Source organism: Anopheles aquasalis, chromosome 3 (genome assembly GCF_943734665.1).
Source record: "Anopheles aquasalis chromosome 3, idAnoAquaMG_Q_19, whole genome shotgun sequence".
Taxonomy (NCBI): Eukaryota; Metazoa; Arthropoda; class Insecta; order Diptera; family Culicidae; genus Anopheles; species Anopheles aquasalis.
In genome coordinates, this window is record NC_064878.1 from 45,679,064 (window position 1) to 45,693,030 (window position 13,967).

General features: G+C 49.9%; 6 protein-coding genes across 7 annotated transcripts in view; 2 read left to right on the plus strand and 4 right to left on the minus strand.

The window, feature by feature from the left end:
* Positions 1-2,308, plus strand: part of LOC126577264 (mediator of RNA polymerase II transcription subunit 23) — a 5,037-nt gene extending 2,729 nt beyond the window's left edge. The window contains exons 4-7 of the mRNA XM_050238752.1: positions 1-614; positions 680-836; positions 939-1,383; positions 1,467-2,308. The exon at positions 1-614 is cut by the window's left edge and continues 14 nt beyond it. Coding sequence (XP_050094709.1) covers positions 1-614; positions 680-836; positions 939-1,383; positions 1,467-2,178 — 1,928 coding nt within the window. The 3' untranslated portion in view covers positions 2,179-2,308. The remainder of the gene's footprint in view (positions 615-679; positions 837-938; positions 1,384-1,466) is intronic.
* A 38-nt stretch (positions 2,309-2,346) lies between these two features.
* LOC126577279 (probable cytochrome P450 4ac2) lies at positions 2,347-4,127 on the minus strand. The gene is made up of 3 exons (XM_050238781.1): positions 3,499-4,127; positions 3,166-3,430; positions 2,347-3,098 (listed from the first exon to the last, which is right to left on the minus strand). The coding sequence occupies exons 1-3, from the start codon at positions 4,049-4,051 to the stop codon at positions 2,363-2,365; spliced, it is 1,554 nt and encodes a 517-aa protein (XP_050094738.1). The 5' UTR covers positions 4,052-4,127; the 3' UTR covers positions 2,347-2,362.
* Positions 4,128-4,960: 833 nt separating this feature from the next.
* Positions 4,961-6,311, minus strand: LOC126576691 (probable cytochrome P450 4ac1). The gene is made up of 2 exons (XM_050237997.1): positions 6,065-6,311; positions 4,961-5,976 (listed from the first exon to the last, which is right to left on the minus strand). The coding sequence occupies exons 1-2, from the start codon at positions 6,309-6,311 to the stop codon at positions 4,961-4,963; spliced, it is 1,263 nt and encodes a 420-aa protein (XP_050093954.1).
* A 636-nt stretch (positions 6,312-6,947) lies between these two features.
* On the minus strand, positions 6,948-8,796 carry LOC126577280 (probable cytochrome P450 4ac1). 2 transcript variants are annotated; one of them, XM_050238783.1, is made up of 5 exons: positions 8,603-8,796; positions 8,134-8,523; positions 7,809-8,070; positions 7,382-7,731; positions 6,948-7,249 (listed from the first exon to the last, which is right to left on the minus strand). In XM_050238783.1, exons 1-5 carry the CDS (start codon positions 8,775-8,777, stop codon positions 7,056-7,058), a joined length of 1,371 nt encoding a protein of 456 aa, XP_050094740.1. In that variant the 5' UTR covers positions 8,778-8,796; the 3' UTR covers positions 6,948-7,055. The 2 variants fall into 2 exon arrangements, with proteins under 2 accessions (XP_050094740.1, XP_050094739.1); XM_050238782.1 differs by having other exon boundaries at positions 6,948-7,320.
* Positions 8,797-9,466: 670 nt separating this feature from the next.
* Positions 9,467-11,420, minus strand: LOC126575387 (uncharacterized aarF domain-containing protein kinase 5). Its single transcript, XM_050236062.1, has 3 exons — positions 9,996-11,420; positions 9,768-9,932; positions 9,467-9,687 (listed from the first exon to the last, which is right to left on the minus strand). The coding sequence occupies exons 1-3, from the start codon at positions 11,366-11,368 to the stop codon at positions 9,579-9,581; spliced, it is 1,647 nt and encodes a 548-aa protein (XP_050092019.1). The 5' UTR covers positions 11,369-11,420; the 3' UTR covers positions 9,467-9,578.
* A 314-nt stretch (positions 11,421-11,734) lies between these two features.
* Positions 11,735-13,962, plus strand: LOC126574752 (pentatricopeptide repeat-containing protein 1, mitochondrial). Its single transcript, XM_050235104.1, has 2 exons — positions 11,735-13,180; positions 13,249-13,962. The coding sequence occupies exons 1-2, from the start codon at positions 11,801-11,803 to the stop codon at positions 13,876-13,878; spliced, it is 2,010 nt and encodes a 669-aa protein (XP_050091061.1). The 5' UTR covers positions 11,735-11,800; the 3' UTR covers positions 13,879-13,962.
* The last annotated feature ends 5 nt before the right edge of the window (positions 13,963-13,967 follow it).

Sequence of the window (13,967 nt, forward strand, 5' to 3'; positions counted from 1 at the left end):
TCGGTGCGCGTGCTTTGTCTACGCATTTGCGCAAACTTTGCGACTATTTACTGTTCGAGGTGGCCAACTCGGGAGGTGGAGCGCATGTGAACAAGTGCGTCGATACGATTAACGACATGATCTGGAAGTATAACATAGTGACGATCGATCGGTTGGTGCTGTGTTTGATCCTGCGCACCCTCGACGGTAACGAGGCGCAGGTGAGCTTCTACATCATCCAGCTGCTGCTGCTGAAGACGTCCGAGTTCCGCAATCGGGTGCAGGAGTTCATTACTATCAACTCGCCCGAACACTGGAAGCAGAACAACTGGCACGAGCGGCATCTGGCGTTTCATCAAAAGTTCCCGGAAAAGTTTGCTCCGGATGAATCGGTCTCGCATCCGACGCTGCCAGTGTACTTTGGCAACGTGTGCCTCCGGTTTTTGCCCGTTCTGGACATTATCGTGCACCGCTATCTGGAGGTACCGACGCAGCTTAGCAAAACGCTCGACGTCATTCTGGACCATCTGGGCTCGTTGTACAAATTTCACGACCGTCCAATCACCTATCTGTATAATACGCTGCATTACTACGAGGTGAAGCTGCGGGATCGACCTTTGTTGAAGAAACGATTGGTGAGTAGCGAGGAGCCCGGATGTGAAATCTCCTATTTACGCATCTATCGTGACGTACGTTGCAGGTTGGAACCGTAGTCGGATCGTTGAAAGATGTGCGCCCAGAGAACTGGGCCCTGACTGAGCAGTATCAGGCGTATATGGTAAAGAAGGAGAACGATAATGCCAACTGGGTACCGGAACTGAGCTACTACATTCATCTCGTAGGCCGAATGCAAGACAGTATCCTTTTATGCAAGATGGATTTCTCGATATCATTTCCGTTTTGATGCGAGTTCTTCCTTAGCTAGTCTTGTCTTTTCATTTCCTTCCTAACCACCGTAGCAATGGACGGTAAAAATGTATTTTCAGGCACTGACTGGCGTTTCAACGAGTTCCCGAACCCACCGGCTCACGCACTGTATGTGACTTGCGTTGAGTTGCTTGGACTACCGGTGGGGCCGAGTGTTGTGGCGAACAGTATTATCGATGTACTCGTCAAGGGATACACCGTGGTACCGACGGGTGTGGTACATAATTGGGCCAACACGATCGGGTTGATCATGGCCGCCCTTCCCGAGGCGTACTGGTGTGTCATTTACGAACGAATGCAGGAAGCGCTACGATCGCCCGCTATGAAACAGTGGACATACCGCCAGAGCCCGTTCGAGATGTTCAACTTTAAGATAGTACGCGAGGCGATGCTCGATCGCAGCTACGTAACGGTACTGGCAATTGTGCACAGTACCTTCCATCACTTTGGCATCGGTCAGCTGGCGACCATTACTGAGTAAGGAAGAGCGGCCTAGCACAGCTGACGGCATGTGAATATTTATTTCTGTTTTTTTTTTCTATTTCCCGCGCCATCTGTAGCTCGATCAAGGAAAAGCTGAAACCACTCGTCCAGACGGAGTATCAGTTGATCTACCTGTGTCATGTGGTTGGTCCGTTTTTAAATCGGTTAAGCGTAGAGCGAGCGCGCGCTGTCTCGGATATTACGTTGATGCTGTATGAACTGCTCGAGCAGGTGGACAAAGCACAACCGACACAACCGTTGCGCTACATGGATCCAATCTGTGATCTGCTGTACCACATCAAGTACATGTTTGTCGGCGATACGATGAAGACGGACCTGGAAGCGATCATCCGTCGTTTGCGACCAGCGCTGCAGATGAGATTGCGCTTTATCACGCGCCTTAACGTGGAAGAGATCGGTGTCGATCAGAACGCTAATGCGGGAGCACCTGGCGCTGCTGGTGGTGTGGCCGCGGTGGGAACAGGAGTTCCAGGAGGTGTGGGAGCAGCAGGTGGACCAATGCCAACACAACAAACAGGATCAACACAAATAGCAACAGGTGGTAATGTTGGTGGTATTGGTGGTGGTGTAGGTATCGTGGCACAGTCCGGGGGTCAAGGCGTGGCCGTTGGGGCAGCCGTGGCAGCGGCCGCTGCCGCTGCAGCTGCTGCCCAACAATCGGCCGTTGGAATGGTCAATCAAAACGTTACGTTACAGCAACAGCTTCAGCAACAAAAACAGCAACAACAACAACAACAAATGGGGCAGGGTATGCAGCAGCACCATTGATCACCAGGATGCTGGTAGGAAAAGAGGCACATTGCCGTGGACATTATTTTATTAATGCAGACTAAGAAAATGCTTTTTTTTAAAGATTAAGGACAAAATATGTTTACAATACAGTGCGTTCGTATCAAGACATCTCTTCTCACTATTTAAATAATTTCAATAACAACGCTCCAACATATTATAGTTATGCGGTTTTGGGTTCAGCTGGCACGGCAGAGGGTGATCTATGTTCGAATTTCACAAAGACAGGCTTACTGGTACGCAAAATGATATCCGATATGAAATCCAGTTCTTCACGCTTCGTTACGGGCAGGATACGGTAGTGTGTCAGTACTGCCGTGAGTACCGATTTCAGCTCGAGTATCGCGAACCGCTGCCCAATACAGTTCCTTGGTCCAGCACTGAACGGAACGTACGCGTAAGGGCTACGGCCTTCTACATTCTCTGGCAGAAAGCGATCGGGATCGAAACGCTCGGGATCCGGAAAGACACTAGCATCACGGTGCAGATCGTAGATATGCACATTGACCATGCTGCCCTTCGGAACGAACCGCTCTCCGAAGAACGTGTTCTCAGTGATTGAACGAGAGATAAACGGTACCGGTGGATAGAGGCGTAGCGATTCCTTCAGCACCAGATCCATGTACTTCATCTCGTTGTAGTCCGCCTGGCAGAGCTCAGCGTCTGGGTCCGCTTTACCGAGGCTAATGTGTTGAATCTCCTCGTACAAGCGCTCCTGAACCTCGGGGTGGAGTGCCACCAGTAACAACGTGAAGATGAGGGCAGCTGATGTGGTATCATGACCCTCGAACATGAACGTGTCCACTTCTTCCCGTATCCCTTCCTCGTCGATCTGTTGCTTCGCTTCGGCCGCCAGCAACGTATCGAGCATGGCGTACCGTTGCTTGATGTTGGTGTAACTGAAAGTAAAATTCCGGAATTAAAGACCGTACGGGGGGAAGCTCCTTGACGTTTCCTGTTGCTTACACATTTTCCTCCGAGAAATCACCAAAATTGCGCACATTCTGGTGGAACAGCTCGCGCCGCTGTTGTATGATGGAGCGTGTGAAGGCATGCACCGGGCGCAAGAGTTTGTTAAATTTGGCCGAGAGTCCTACCATCTTGTAAGTCAACTGGTCGTACAACCACGGGTTCATCAGACGGTCCAACAGCATGGTACCAATCGCCTCTATCTTACCACGATACTCGTTGGCCATGTTACCGGAGTCCAGCTTGACGCCCATGGCCGTCTCTGTGAGATCAGTTATTGGCATAATTAGGACCTCTCACCCAACTCTCAGTCCCTCGTTCTCGACCTACCGCAGATAGTGTTGAGTGTGAACTTCGTGATCAGTGGTTGAAGGGCAACGGGTCCACCGTTATCTGCTGCCGCTGCTAGATGAGCCACCAAACTACGGCACTCGTCCTGAAAGGTGAGCAGGAAGCTGGGCAAAATATTGAAATGGAAGGCCGGCGTAAGGATACGGCGACGGTGCTGCCACTTGGTACCGGTACTGTTCAGCAGACCGATCCCCAGGAACTCGTGCATCAGATGGTAGATGAGACTCTTCTCGATCAACCGCTGGCTCGAGAGTAACGGTTCCACATCCTTCGCCTGGAACACGTTCAGGGTGAGAATTCCACGCACCACCAGCCGGTAGGTGTCTTGGTAGAGAGCTGCCCAGCGTCGCGGTAACCGGAAGGTCTTCAGCTGGTCGTTAAACAGCAGATTGTGGGCATTGCCGAGTATGGGCAGCAGAACAGGACCGGGGAATTGTTTTGCCGCACGGTATGCCGGTGAAAAGCGCAAGTAAAGCTCCAACAGGAGCAGCAGGAGTACTACCGTACCGAGGATCACCGTCACGAGGTCCATTTAGGTTGGCTGACAAAGTTAAACTGACCAGCGGTCAAACGGTTTTTGGCGTATTGATACTGATAAGTCGCGAACTTCGGCTTTGAATCCGCATTCGTTGATAGTACGAACACATCGGATGCAATAACAACAATAGTGATAATACGAGAACCAGGCTCCATGCTAGACGGAGCTGCTCCTGATTCCTTGTTGTCTGAGATTAACCTGAAAGGCCGGTTCTTTTGCACTTCGATAAGGAACATGAGTTCCTTTCGAGAGCGAAAGATGCAGAATCATCGTGACTTTGACGAGTTGTACCACGACCCTAGAAGGGCCCTAGAATGGTTCCGTGTACAGCCTGCATGTTATCAGCATCTCGCTTCTTGGCTCAACAGGTCATCTGCAACATTCTACTTACCTGTTGATGACCTATATCGAGGGCTATGATTTTAAGTATCAAATTGCTCGCAAATCTCGTTCGCTTTATCCCGCTTTTATCCGTCAGTAATTTGAAATCTTACACAACTATAAATCCAGTATAATAATCTACGAGAGCTCTATTTCTGATTGACTGAAGTCCAAGGATCAAAGTGCAATTTTTTGCATCGATTTAAAGTTACTTCAATTTTAGCTTACTTCAGTTAATCATGTTTTGGTAGATCCGATTTTAAGGTTTAAGTAAGTAATGTTAGTTAAGAGACATCCGGTTCTAAAAATAGAATAAATCTAGTATTCCTCCATCCGGGATCTCGCTATCCGGACAAAAGGTTGGCAATGATGTGTCTATGTTTGAAGCAAGGAAGTACAAATAAGGTGATAAGGATGCCCCACTCACGTCGCATTCGCTCGTGCTTTACTGATACGGTGGGTTAACAAACTCTAGTGGGCAAGAAGAATTGGCAAATCGCTTAACTAGCTCACAACGAGCCATTACCCATTACGTCGCTCAAAGTGAACTTTGAGCGGGTTGGAGGCTCGCAGGACCAGATCGGTGATAAAGCATATCTGGTGGCGCTGTGTAACGGGCAGGAGGCGATACCGCAGCACTAGATGAGCGATGGCAGCCTTAATCTCGAGCACCGCATACTTCTGTCCAATGCAATTTCGTTGTCCTGCACTGAACGGAACATAAGCATAAGGATTACGACTTGCCACGTGCTCTGGCAGAAAGCGATCCGGATCGAATCGCTCCGGATCGGGGAACTGTTCCGGGTCGCGGTGCAAATCATAAATGTGCAAGTTGGCAATACAACCGCGAGGGATTGTTCGACCATCCCGCAGTGTTATACTTTCGGTGACGGCACGTGAGATAAATGCAACAGGAGGCCATATCCGTAAGCACTCCTTGATAACACGATCAAAGTACTTTAACGAACCAAAGTCGTGAGGCTCAAAGTGTTGATTGCTCTTGGTGGTGTAAGATTTTGATTTCCGAAGCTCGTTCAACTCATCGTAGACACGCTCCTGGACCTCTTGCTCCCAAGCCAGCTGTAAGCAGATGAAAACTAATGCGGCCGCCGTTGTGTCGTGACCCTCGAAGGTGAAGGTATCCACTTCCTCGCGTATACCAGCGTCGTCGATCTGTCCGCGATCCTCGGCAGCCAGGAGAGTATCGAGCATAGCGTATCGTCTTTTACCACTAGCCGAGGACAGACTGTAGATAGTTTCCCCCGGTTGATCCTGGTCGGTGTCGCTGGTCTGAGCCTCAGCGAGCTTTCCATTCCGAAACAGTTGCCTTCGTTGCGCTATGATGGCAGTTGTGAACTGATGTAGGGGTTTAATCAGCCTATTCAATCGGCTGCTGTATCCATGAATCCAAAAGATGAAATCGATGTACAGCCAAGGACGGACGGCGCGATTGAGGAGTAGCTCTCCGACCTTGTACAATCCCGATCGGTATTCCACTGAACCCTGCATCGCATCCAGCTTCACGCCCATCGATGTTTCTGATTGAAGAGAAGAGGCAGCGGACAGTGTTTAACCAACATGTTGTGGCTTTTTTGGCACAATAATCACACCCTTACGGATACTGACCACAGATAGTGTTGAGTGTGTACTGGGACATCGCTGATTGTAACTCTATCTCCGTGATGCCCCGACTCATCTGTGCATCAATGAGATTGGCCAGCTTTTCGCTTTCCTCACAGAACGTCCGGTAGAATCCGTTCAGTATGTTGAAGTGGAAGGCCGGCGTAAGAATGCGTCGACGGTGCAGCCACTTTTCACCCGCACTGTTTAGCAGCCCGACACCGAGCAGCGGATGTAGAAAGCGGTACAGCATGCTCTTATCGGTGTTACGCGTTCCACTAAGCAACGGTTCCACCTCTTGGCACCGAGTTATGTTCAATGAGAACAAGGCACTATTCAACCAAAGGGTATACGAACCACCGTACCGCGATGCCCAGTCTCGGAAGTGGACAAATGTACTGGCAGGATTCATGCCACGCGTGGAGTACATCGTGCCAATCATGGGCAGTATAGGAGGTCCTGGAAATTGGCGCATGGCAGTGTATACCGGCCCTCTCTTGTCGAGCACATCCCAGATCAGCCAGAGAAGCAACACCATCAGAAACAAACCACTGATCACTGTAAAGGACGAAAGTGCTGCATCCGTGTCGGGTACCATCTCGATACTGGAGCTACGACTTACGACTGAGCGCAATATACGCGAGCTCATCGTCAAGGTTGGCGTGTTGATAAGAGAGTCAATGTGATACTACAACTTATTCCATGTGATTGGCGAGAACATTATCAATTCCGATTGCAGCGAACAGCTGGGGCGAAGGTGGGGCGAAGTTTACACTGCAATGTACATTTAGTAGATCCGAGAGGTAACCCAGATTTATTCATTTTAGTTCAAACGCACAGAGACGCACAGCGTTTATTTGAAACCAAAGAAATACAAATGATTGAAGATTCAGAATCACCAAAGAACAGCTGACAAACTCATGCAGCACGACGCACTAACTTCACCACCAAAGGTGTCTTGGCGCGTAGCACTAGATCAGCGGCAAACACGACGTCCTCACGACGCGTTACCGGCAACAGCTGGAAGTGGTTGAGCAGCGTCACCAGGACGGTTTTGATCTCGAGCAGAGCAAACTTCTGGCCAATGCAGTTCCTCGGGCCAGCACTGAATGGTACGTACGCATACGGATTCCGTTTTGCTACGTGCTCCGGTAGAAAACGATCCGGATCGAACCGTTCGGGATCGGGAAACTGAACCGGATCGCGGTGTAGATCGTAGATATGGATATGAGCGATAGTATTGTGACCAAACGTAGCTTCATCTATAAGGAATACTCATGCTTTTGCTCATGCAAGAGGGATATACAGTTCGATCGTGCTTACCAATAGTAAGATCTCCGGTCGTTGCACGCGATATAAATGCCACCGGTGGATAGAGACGCAAGGATTCCTTCAGCACACGATCCAGATATGGAAGCTGCTGATAGTCATGCACGGTCAGAGGAGCTAGAGTAGCATCGTAGTTTCGCAGCTCGGCGTAGCACCGTTCCTGCACATCGGGTTCGTTCGCGAGTACCAAAAGGGTAAACATGATGGCCGCGGCCGTCGTATCGTGGCCTTCGAACATGAACGTGTCCACTTCTTCGCGGATTCCTTCCTCATCAATCTGCTGTTTTGCCTCTGCTGTTAATAGTGTATCGAGCATGGCGTAGCGATCCTTGCAGCCAAAGTACCTTTCAGAAGGTTGGATGAAACAGAGAATAATAAGATGCGAAATTGTTTCCGGCACGACATTGGATGCCGTACGTACATATTCTCCTCCGAATCCTGTACATACTGGCGGTGAGCATGAAACTCTTTTCTCCTTTGGCGGATAATGCTTCTTGTGAAGTGGTGAATGGGTTTCAGGGCCCTCGACAGTGGTCCTTCGTAGCCGAGAAACCGATACACCCAATCACTGTACAGCCACGGTGACATCGTGCGATGGACCAACATCTCACCGACCTCGTACACACGCTTCTTGTACTCATCGGCCGCTTCATACGCATCCAGCTTTACACCCATGGCCGTTTCTGGTAAAAAAAGGAATTAACACAAGCACGATCGTACCCCCCATTACGTCCTAGCACACCTACCACATATCGTGTGCAGCGCAAAGCTGGTCACGATCGGTTGCAGTACGATCTCTTGCACACCATCGGCCAGGCTATCAAGCTGGTGGACCAACTTTACACTCTCCTCCTGGAAGATGGTCAGAAATCTGGGCAGAATGTTGAAGTGGAAGGCCGGGGTAAGAATGCGGCGCCGTTGCTGCCACTTCGATCCCTTGCTGCACAGCAACCCATCCCCCATGAGCGAATGTAGAAAGTGGTAGAGTATACTCTTCCGGATTTGTTGCGTACTGGACAGGATCTTCTCTGCTTCCCGCACACGAGTAACGTTCAGTATGATGTTCCCATTTATACACTGCCGGTAAGATCCACCGTAACGGGCCGCATTTTCACGGGCATAGGCAAACGTTTGCACTTTAAAGGATGCAGAAAATTCGAAGGATGATTTAGGAATTCGAACGGCGATAAGATAGCTCCACTACCCACAGCTTACCCGCATTCTTAAACAACAGTTCGCACAGATTTCCTATCAACGGGAGGATTGGAGCACCGGGATAAAGGATTGCCGCACGGTACGCATCTGTTCGTCTCCACTGGAGGTCACGTACGATCGCCAAAGCGATGAAACATCCGATCAGTAGTAGCACTAGAACGGCGGCGAGTAGCATGGTTGCAACTGCACCGCGTGGTTTCGTTAGAAGGACTAACGTGCCCTTCACGCAGCCTCGCGATCAACCACTCGTAGGGAGCCGGTGAGATCGAGGAAGTAATCAGCAAGGTGCAACGCTGTAACAACAGCGAACAGGTAGAAAGCGTGGGGGATGTAAACCGGCTACCCGATAATCACTGTAATCGATGGGTTAGCCGATTGTACGCCGCTGTGCTTATGACGCCCGTGACGAGTTCAAAGAGCAGTTAAGGAGTTTAATATGTCGTGGAGGTATCTTGGTGAGTGATCTAATTCATTGATCCTGAGCTGATTAGAGTTAGAACTGGTCAGAAGTATCTCAGACTGGTTTTTGAATGTGGCTTTATTATGTGACGGTTTTATGGATCTTTTGTAATCGGCGAATCTATAATTAGCTACCCTTCATTGCGGATCCGTTGGCTGTATCGAATCGTGGTAATGCAGTACCGATACATATAAGTTAATAGGCAGTTGCTGTACAATCAACATACTTAAAAGAACGGATGGTGTTGCGCAAATGTTTTCAATCATTTTTAAACATGATTAGCGCTATGGTAGCATTATAGAAACATTTTAAGTTTACTTTTTCACTTTATATTTCGGATACCATCTAGTTTAATCTATTTAATACTCAGCATAAATGTAAAATTCATAAATATCAGTCACCTTTATTACTATCGTAAGCAACTACTATCTACATTAACCTCTACGTGAAATCTCACGAGTGGGCTTACACGCTCGGTTCGATCAATAATCGAATCAATTAATAGCTTAACGAACATCAGACGTCATACTGAATATCAAGCAAGTGCGAAGTGTCCGGCGAACGGCCAATTTTCGTCAGCAACCTTAGATAGGTAGTCGCGATCCAGTAATGGAATGATTGGCGCCTAGAATGGGATGAAACCCGTTAGTGTATGAGAATAAAAAATAGTAAAGAATTCACTCCAATCATCCCTTTTGAACTTACCAGAGCAGGTACTCGAAACGAAACATCCGGAAACTGATCCAGAGAAAGTTGAAGACATTGCGACCGGAGGGACACAAGGCGGCTAGTGCACAGCGTGCGAGGATACGCGGTCGATCGATTGGATCACCGTGATCGCGAGCGATTGAACGAACCGTATTGAGGTTGCTGAAATGAACGGAATAATTAGTTCTCCGCGTGCTACCTCCATTTTGTGAAGGGAATCCTTACCGTATGACTAAGATTAAATTCCGTGGCATGTTTTTCAGCGTGACCATAACACGATCAAAGTGTTCCTTCGCCTGTTTCGTCATGTACGCCAAATCTTGATCGGTCAGGCGTGTGGAAAGTTTTGCTCCTCCCTTCAGCTCCAGCGGGCGCTGCAGCAAAATTTCGGCGAACGTTCGATAATCGGCCACATTCAGTGCACTGGAGTGCCGCTTCATGGCCTCATGATCGCGCAACACTATCGCTTCCCAAAAACGACACAAATTCTCTCGAACATCCGGCGCCAGATGCTCGTAGAGCCCATGATCCAACAGTACCAGCTGCACATTGTGCGGTTTCTCGGGGTTCCTACGGACAAACACGTTGCCGGGATGTGGGTCAGCATGCACGAACCCGGTGGAGAATATTTGCCTTCCGAACGCCTGAAACAGGTGCCGATCGATCTCGGAAACGTTCAGCTGCAACGCTTCGATCGATCGTCGATCACTGATTTTGCAGCCATCGATGAATTCCGTCGTCAGAATGCGCTCGTTCGTCAGCTCCCAGTGTACCTTGGGCACGTAAATGGCATCAAAGTGCCGCAGATCCTTGGCGCACCGTTCGGCGTTCTTTGCTTCGTGCACAAAGTCCAGTTCCTCGCGCAGCGAACCCTGCAGATCCTCGATGATCCATCCGAAATTGTAATTCTTATGGATGAGTGCGACGAGCCGCTGGAGGAACATGATCGTACGCAGATCACCGTCGAACCGCTTGCGCAGATCCGCATACTGCACCTTCACTGCCACATGCTGCCCGTCCTTGGTGACTGCACGGAACACCTGCGCCAAGCTGGCGGCCGCAATCGGTTCGTAGTGGAAGTTATCGAACACCTTCTCCGGCGGTGCTCCGTAATCCTCAATGAATATCGTGCGCACTTCGTCGGGGCCACGGATGAGACAACGATCCTCCAGCTGCCGTAACGTATCGACATATTCCTTCGGGATGATGTGATTAACGGCGGCCACTCCTTGGCCGATTTTAATGTATAGGCCTCCGTTGGCCAGACATCCTTCGAGGAGTTTCTTCGCCGATCGTAGGTGAATCTCTGGGAGTACGGTTTCGTACCGGCCATCTCCTTCCTGTAGATTACGCAAATTCCAAGCGTAATCAACGGTGATGCTGAGCCCAATCAAGAACGAACGCAAGAATCGTCGAGCACCGTGCACGTTTTCGAAACCGGTTAGTGCTCCGTCGTAAGCAACTCCGCCCGCGAGGCTACCGGCGACTCCGTATCCTAGTAGGCGCCGTATTGGAATTCCTCGTCGTGGGGCGGATTGTGTCGCGTGGAAACATCTTCGTAACGTACGGTCAAATATTGGCCAGCGGCTAGTGTGCATTTAAACCGAGGAAACACCGGAAAAACTACACAAAACGATCCGCGAAATTTTGAATCCCGTGCAGAAGTGCGGAATCAAAACAGAAGGAGAAAACTGACCTCTTCATATAATTAACTGGGTAATATTTCCCGTAGCAGCCTAAGTTATGTACAAGTTGGTCTAAGGATCTGGAGCTCGTTCTGGGTTAATTTTTAGAAAGAAAAGGATAAATAAAAAGCAAAAAATTTCTCGGGATAAAAATCATACCATCATTGAAATTGGTTTAAATATCTCTTGTAAAATTTAAAATCGACGATTCGATAGCAATTTGCTGTCCGGGCGCCGGCCGTCCTCTGGAATGTAAACAAAAACGCACGTTCCGCGGAGGACGCAAAAACCGGATTCCTCAGTGAAATGATCAATCGATAGTGGTTTTCGGGTTAAATATTCAGCATGATATCCTCGATCGTTTTAGGTGCAATACGTAGGCAGTGTTTAAACCGCTTTCGTCCGTTTGCTGCCCAGAAACTGGTGCTAGGACGAGATTTCTGCACGAATTCGCTTCCGGGACAGGGGAAACGCCGAACCAAAGATGATTTTTCGTTGCTCAGCGAGGCACACCTGAACCCGGATCATTTCGGGACACTCTCACCGCAGGTCGATGAACCGGAAACCCCGGACGAGGGTGATCTGCGTGAAGAAGAGTTCCTCCAGAATCTACCGTCCCGGGCCCAGAAGCTCTCCGTACGCGAGTATGCCGATTTGATCAAGGATCACCTGAAAAATGGGCGCATCCGTGAAGCGCTGGACGTGGTGGAGGTGCGCATGAAGGAGGATCGCGTGAAACCGGTCAACTATCACTTCAACCTACTGATCGGTGGCTGCGCTCGGGTAGGCTACAGCAAAAAGGCGTTCCAGCTGTACAACAAAATGAAACAGCACGGTTTGAAGGTGACAGGCGGAACGTACACCTCGCTGTTCAACGCCTGTGCGATGTCACCCTTTCTGGCCGATGGTTTGAACCGTGCCAACCACCTGCGCGAGGTGATGCTAGAGAAAGGCTACGAACCGAACGGATCGAATTATAATGCCATGATCAAGGCGTACGGTCGGTGCGGCGATCTGAAGACGGCTTTCCAGTTGGCCGATGAGATGGTCGCATCGGGAATGTCGATCGAAACGTCCACGTTCAACTTTCTGCTTCAGGCTTGTATCACCGATCGTGAGTACGGTTTCCGGCACGCACTGCTGGTTTGGCATCGGATGCACCGCATGAGGGTATTGCCCGATCGATACTCGTTCAATCTGCTGCTCCGCTGCGTTCGCGACTGCCAGTTGGGCGATCTAGAGACGACACAACAGTTGATCGAACAAATTCTGCGCGAAAGCATCGGGAAGAGCGAAAAGAAAAGGGAACTGTTATCATCGGGAGATGAAGGCAAGCTGGAACTGTCGGACTGGGAAACGGGGCAGCCGCTAGTGGAGACCACCGATGGGGAGCTTAGCGATCGTCTGCTACACGAAGGTGTTCCGGATCTCCTATCACCCAAACCACACCTCGGAAGCTTAGTGAAGCTAGGTGAGGTACGAAAACCCGAAGACCGGTTACTGTTGCTCGGTGGCACCGCGAAAGTTTTCTCCGAGATGGAACGGTGTGGTGTAGAACCAGACATTCGCACACTGACCGAGCTGTTGGATGTGATTCCTCCAACGTATGCGGCCGAAAAGCAGCTCCTAACGATAATCAAGCAACGGAAGCTGCGCTGTGATGTGGACTTTTTCAACATCCTCATCAAGAAGCGTTCGATGCGGTTCGATTACGATGGCGCAAAGGTAAGGCAAAGGCACGGCTAGCTGCAAAAATGATCAAGAAACTCATCCCTTTGCCATTTCTTTTGTAGGATGTCCTGCACATGATAGAGGCAGCCAACCTCGAACCGGACATCGTTACGTACGGTGTGCTGGCCCTCGGCTGCCAGACTCAAGAGGAAGCTCGCTCGCTACTGAAAATGATGCAGGATGCGGACGTGCGCATCAATATCGAGATACTTGGTGCCATGCTAAGGCAGGGCTGCGCCAGACAGAACTTCCGCTACATCACCGAAGTCCTGACCATCGTAAAGCGGGAGCGATTAAAGCCGAACGAACACTTCCTTCGTCACCTCGAGTCATTCGCCAAGGAGTGTGAGAAACGGAACCGAGAGTACGACGCGAAACCGCGCAAGAAGGGCCGGGAGGAGTTTAAGATGGAGTACAATCGCTACCGGATGCAACTGGATGCCTGGAGGGAACATATGGGATTGCATGGTCTCGAGCTGGATCGAGCGCTCGGGATCGTACGCGATCATCCGTGGGAACAGTTCAAACAACCGCAGGCCGATGGATTCGAGGCGGTGAAGAATCCAAAGCTACGCCATAAAACGAAAAAACAGCATCAGATCCGGCAGGTCGTGCTGGATGCGATGCCTGAAGTGAAACCACCACAGGTGACCGGTGGCAGCGCGAAATCAGACGTACGGTTGGTGGATTGATTGTGATCTCCAATAAAGATGCCCAGTAGTTTACGAGTAAAACTGAAATAGCCAAACACTGCAGGTGGACGTCGTCGAATTGTGTTAAT

Excerpts from the sequence above, each read along its gene's own strand:
- LOC126575387 (XM_050236062.1), bottom strand. The coding sequence starts at position 11,368 with ATGCACACTAGCCGCTGGCCAATATTTGACCGTACGTTACGAAGATGT. Across the intron at positions 9,933-9,995 it reads AATTTAATCTTAGTCATACG|CAACCTCAATACGGTTCGTT; the intron begins GTAAGGATTCCC and ends CGTTCATTTCAG. Across the intron at positions 9,688-9,767 it reads CGTTTCGAGTACCTGCTCTG|GCGCCAATCATTCCATTACT; the intron begins GTAAGTTCAAAA and ends ATCCCATTCTAG.
- LOC126576691 (XM_050237997.1), bottom strand. The coding sequence starts at position 6,311 with ATGCTGTACCGCTTTCTACATCCGCTGCTCGGTGTCGGGCTGCTAAAC. Across the intron at positions 5,977-6,064 it reads CACACTCAACACTATCTGTG|AAACATCGATGGGCGTGAAG; the intron begins GTCAGTATCCGT and ends CTCTTCAATCAG.
- LOC126577280 (XM_050238782.1), bottom strand. The coding sequence starts at position 8,777 with ATGCTACTCGCCGCCGTTCTAGTGCTACTACTGATCGGATGTTTCATC. Across the intron at positions 8,524-8,602 it reads ACTGTTGTTTAAGAATGCGG|TGCAAACGTTTGCCTATGCC; the intron begins GTAAGCTGTGGG and ends CATCCTTTAAAG. Across the intron at positions 8,071-8,133 it reads TGCGCTGCACACGATATGTG|AAACGGCCATGGGTGTAAAG; the intron begins GTAGGTGTGCTA and ends TTTTTTTACCAG.
- LOC126574752 (XM_050235104.1), top strand. The coding sequence starts at position 11,801 with ATGATATCCTCGATCGTTTTAGGTGCAATACGTAGGCAGTGTTTAAAC. Across the intron at positions 13,181-13,248 it reads TCGATTACGATGGCGCAAAG|GATGTCCTGCACATGATAGA; the intron begins GTAAGGCAAAGG and ends TTTCTTTTGTAG.
- LOC126577279 (XM_050238781.1), bottom strand. The coding sequence starts at position 4,051 with ATGGACCTCGTGACGGTGATCCTCGGTACGGTAGTACTCCTGCTGCTC. Across the intron at positions 3,431-3,498 it reads CACACTCAACACTATCTGCG|AGACGGCCATGGGCGTCAAG; the intron begins GTAGGTCGAGAA and ends CTGATCTCACAG. Across the intron at positions 3,099-3,165 it reads GATTTCTCGGAGGAAAATGT|TTACACCAACATCAAGCAAC; the intron begins GTAAGCAACAGG and ends TTTTACTTTCAG.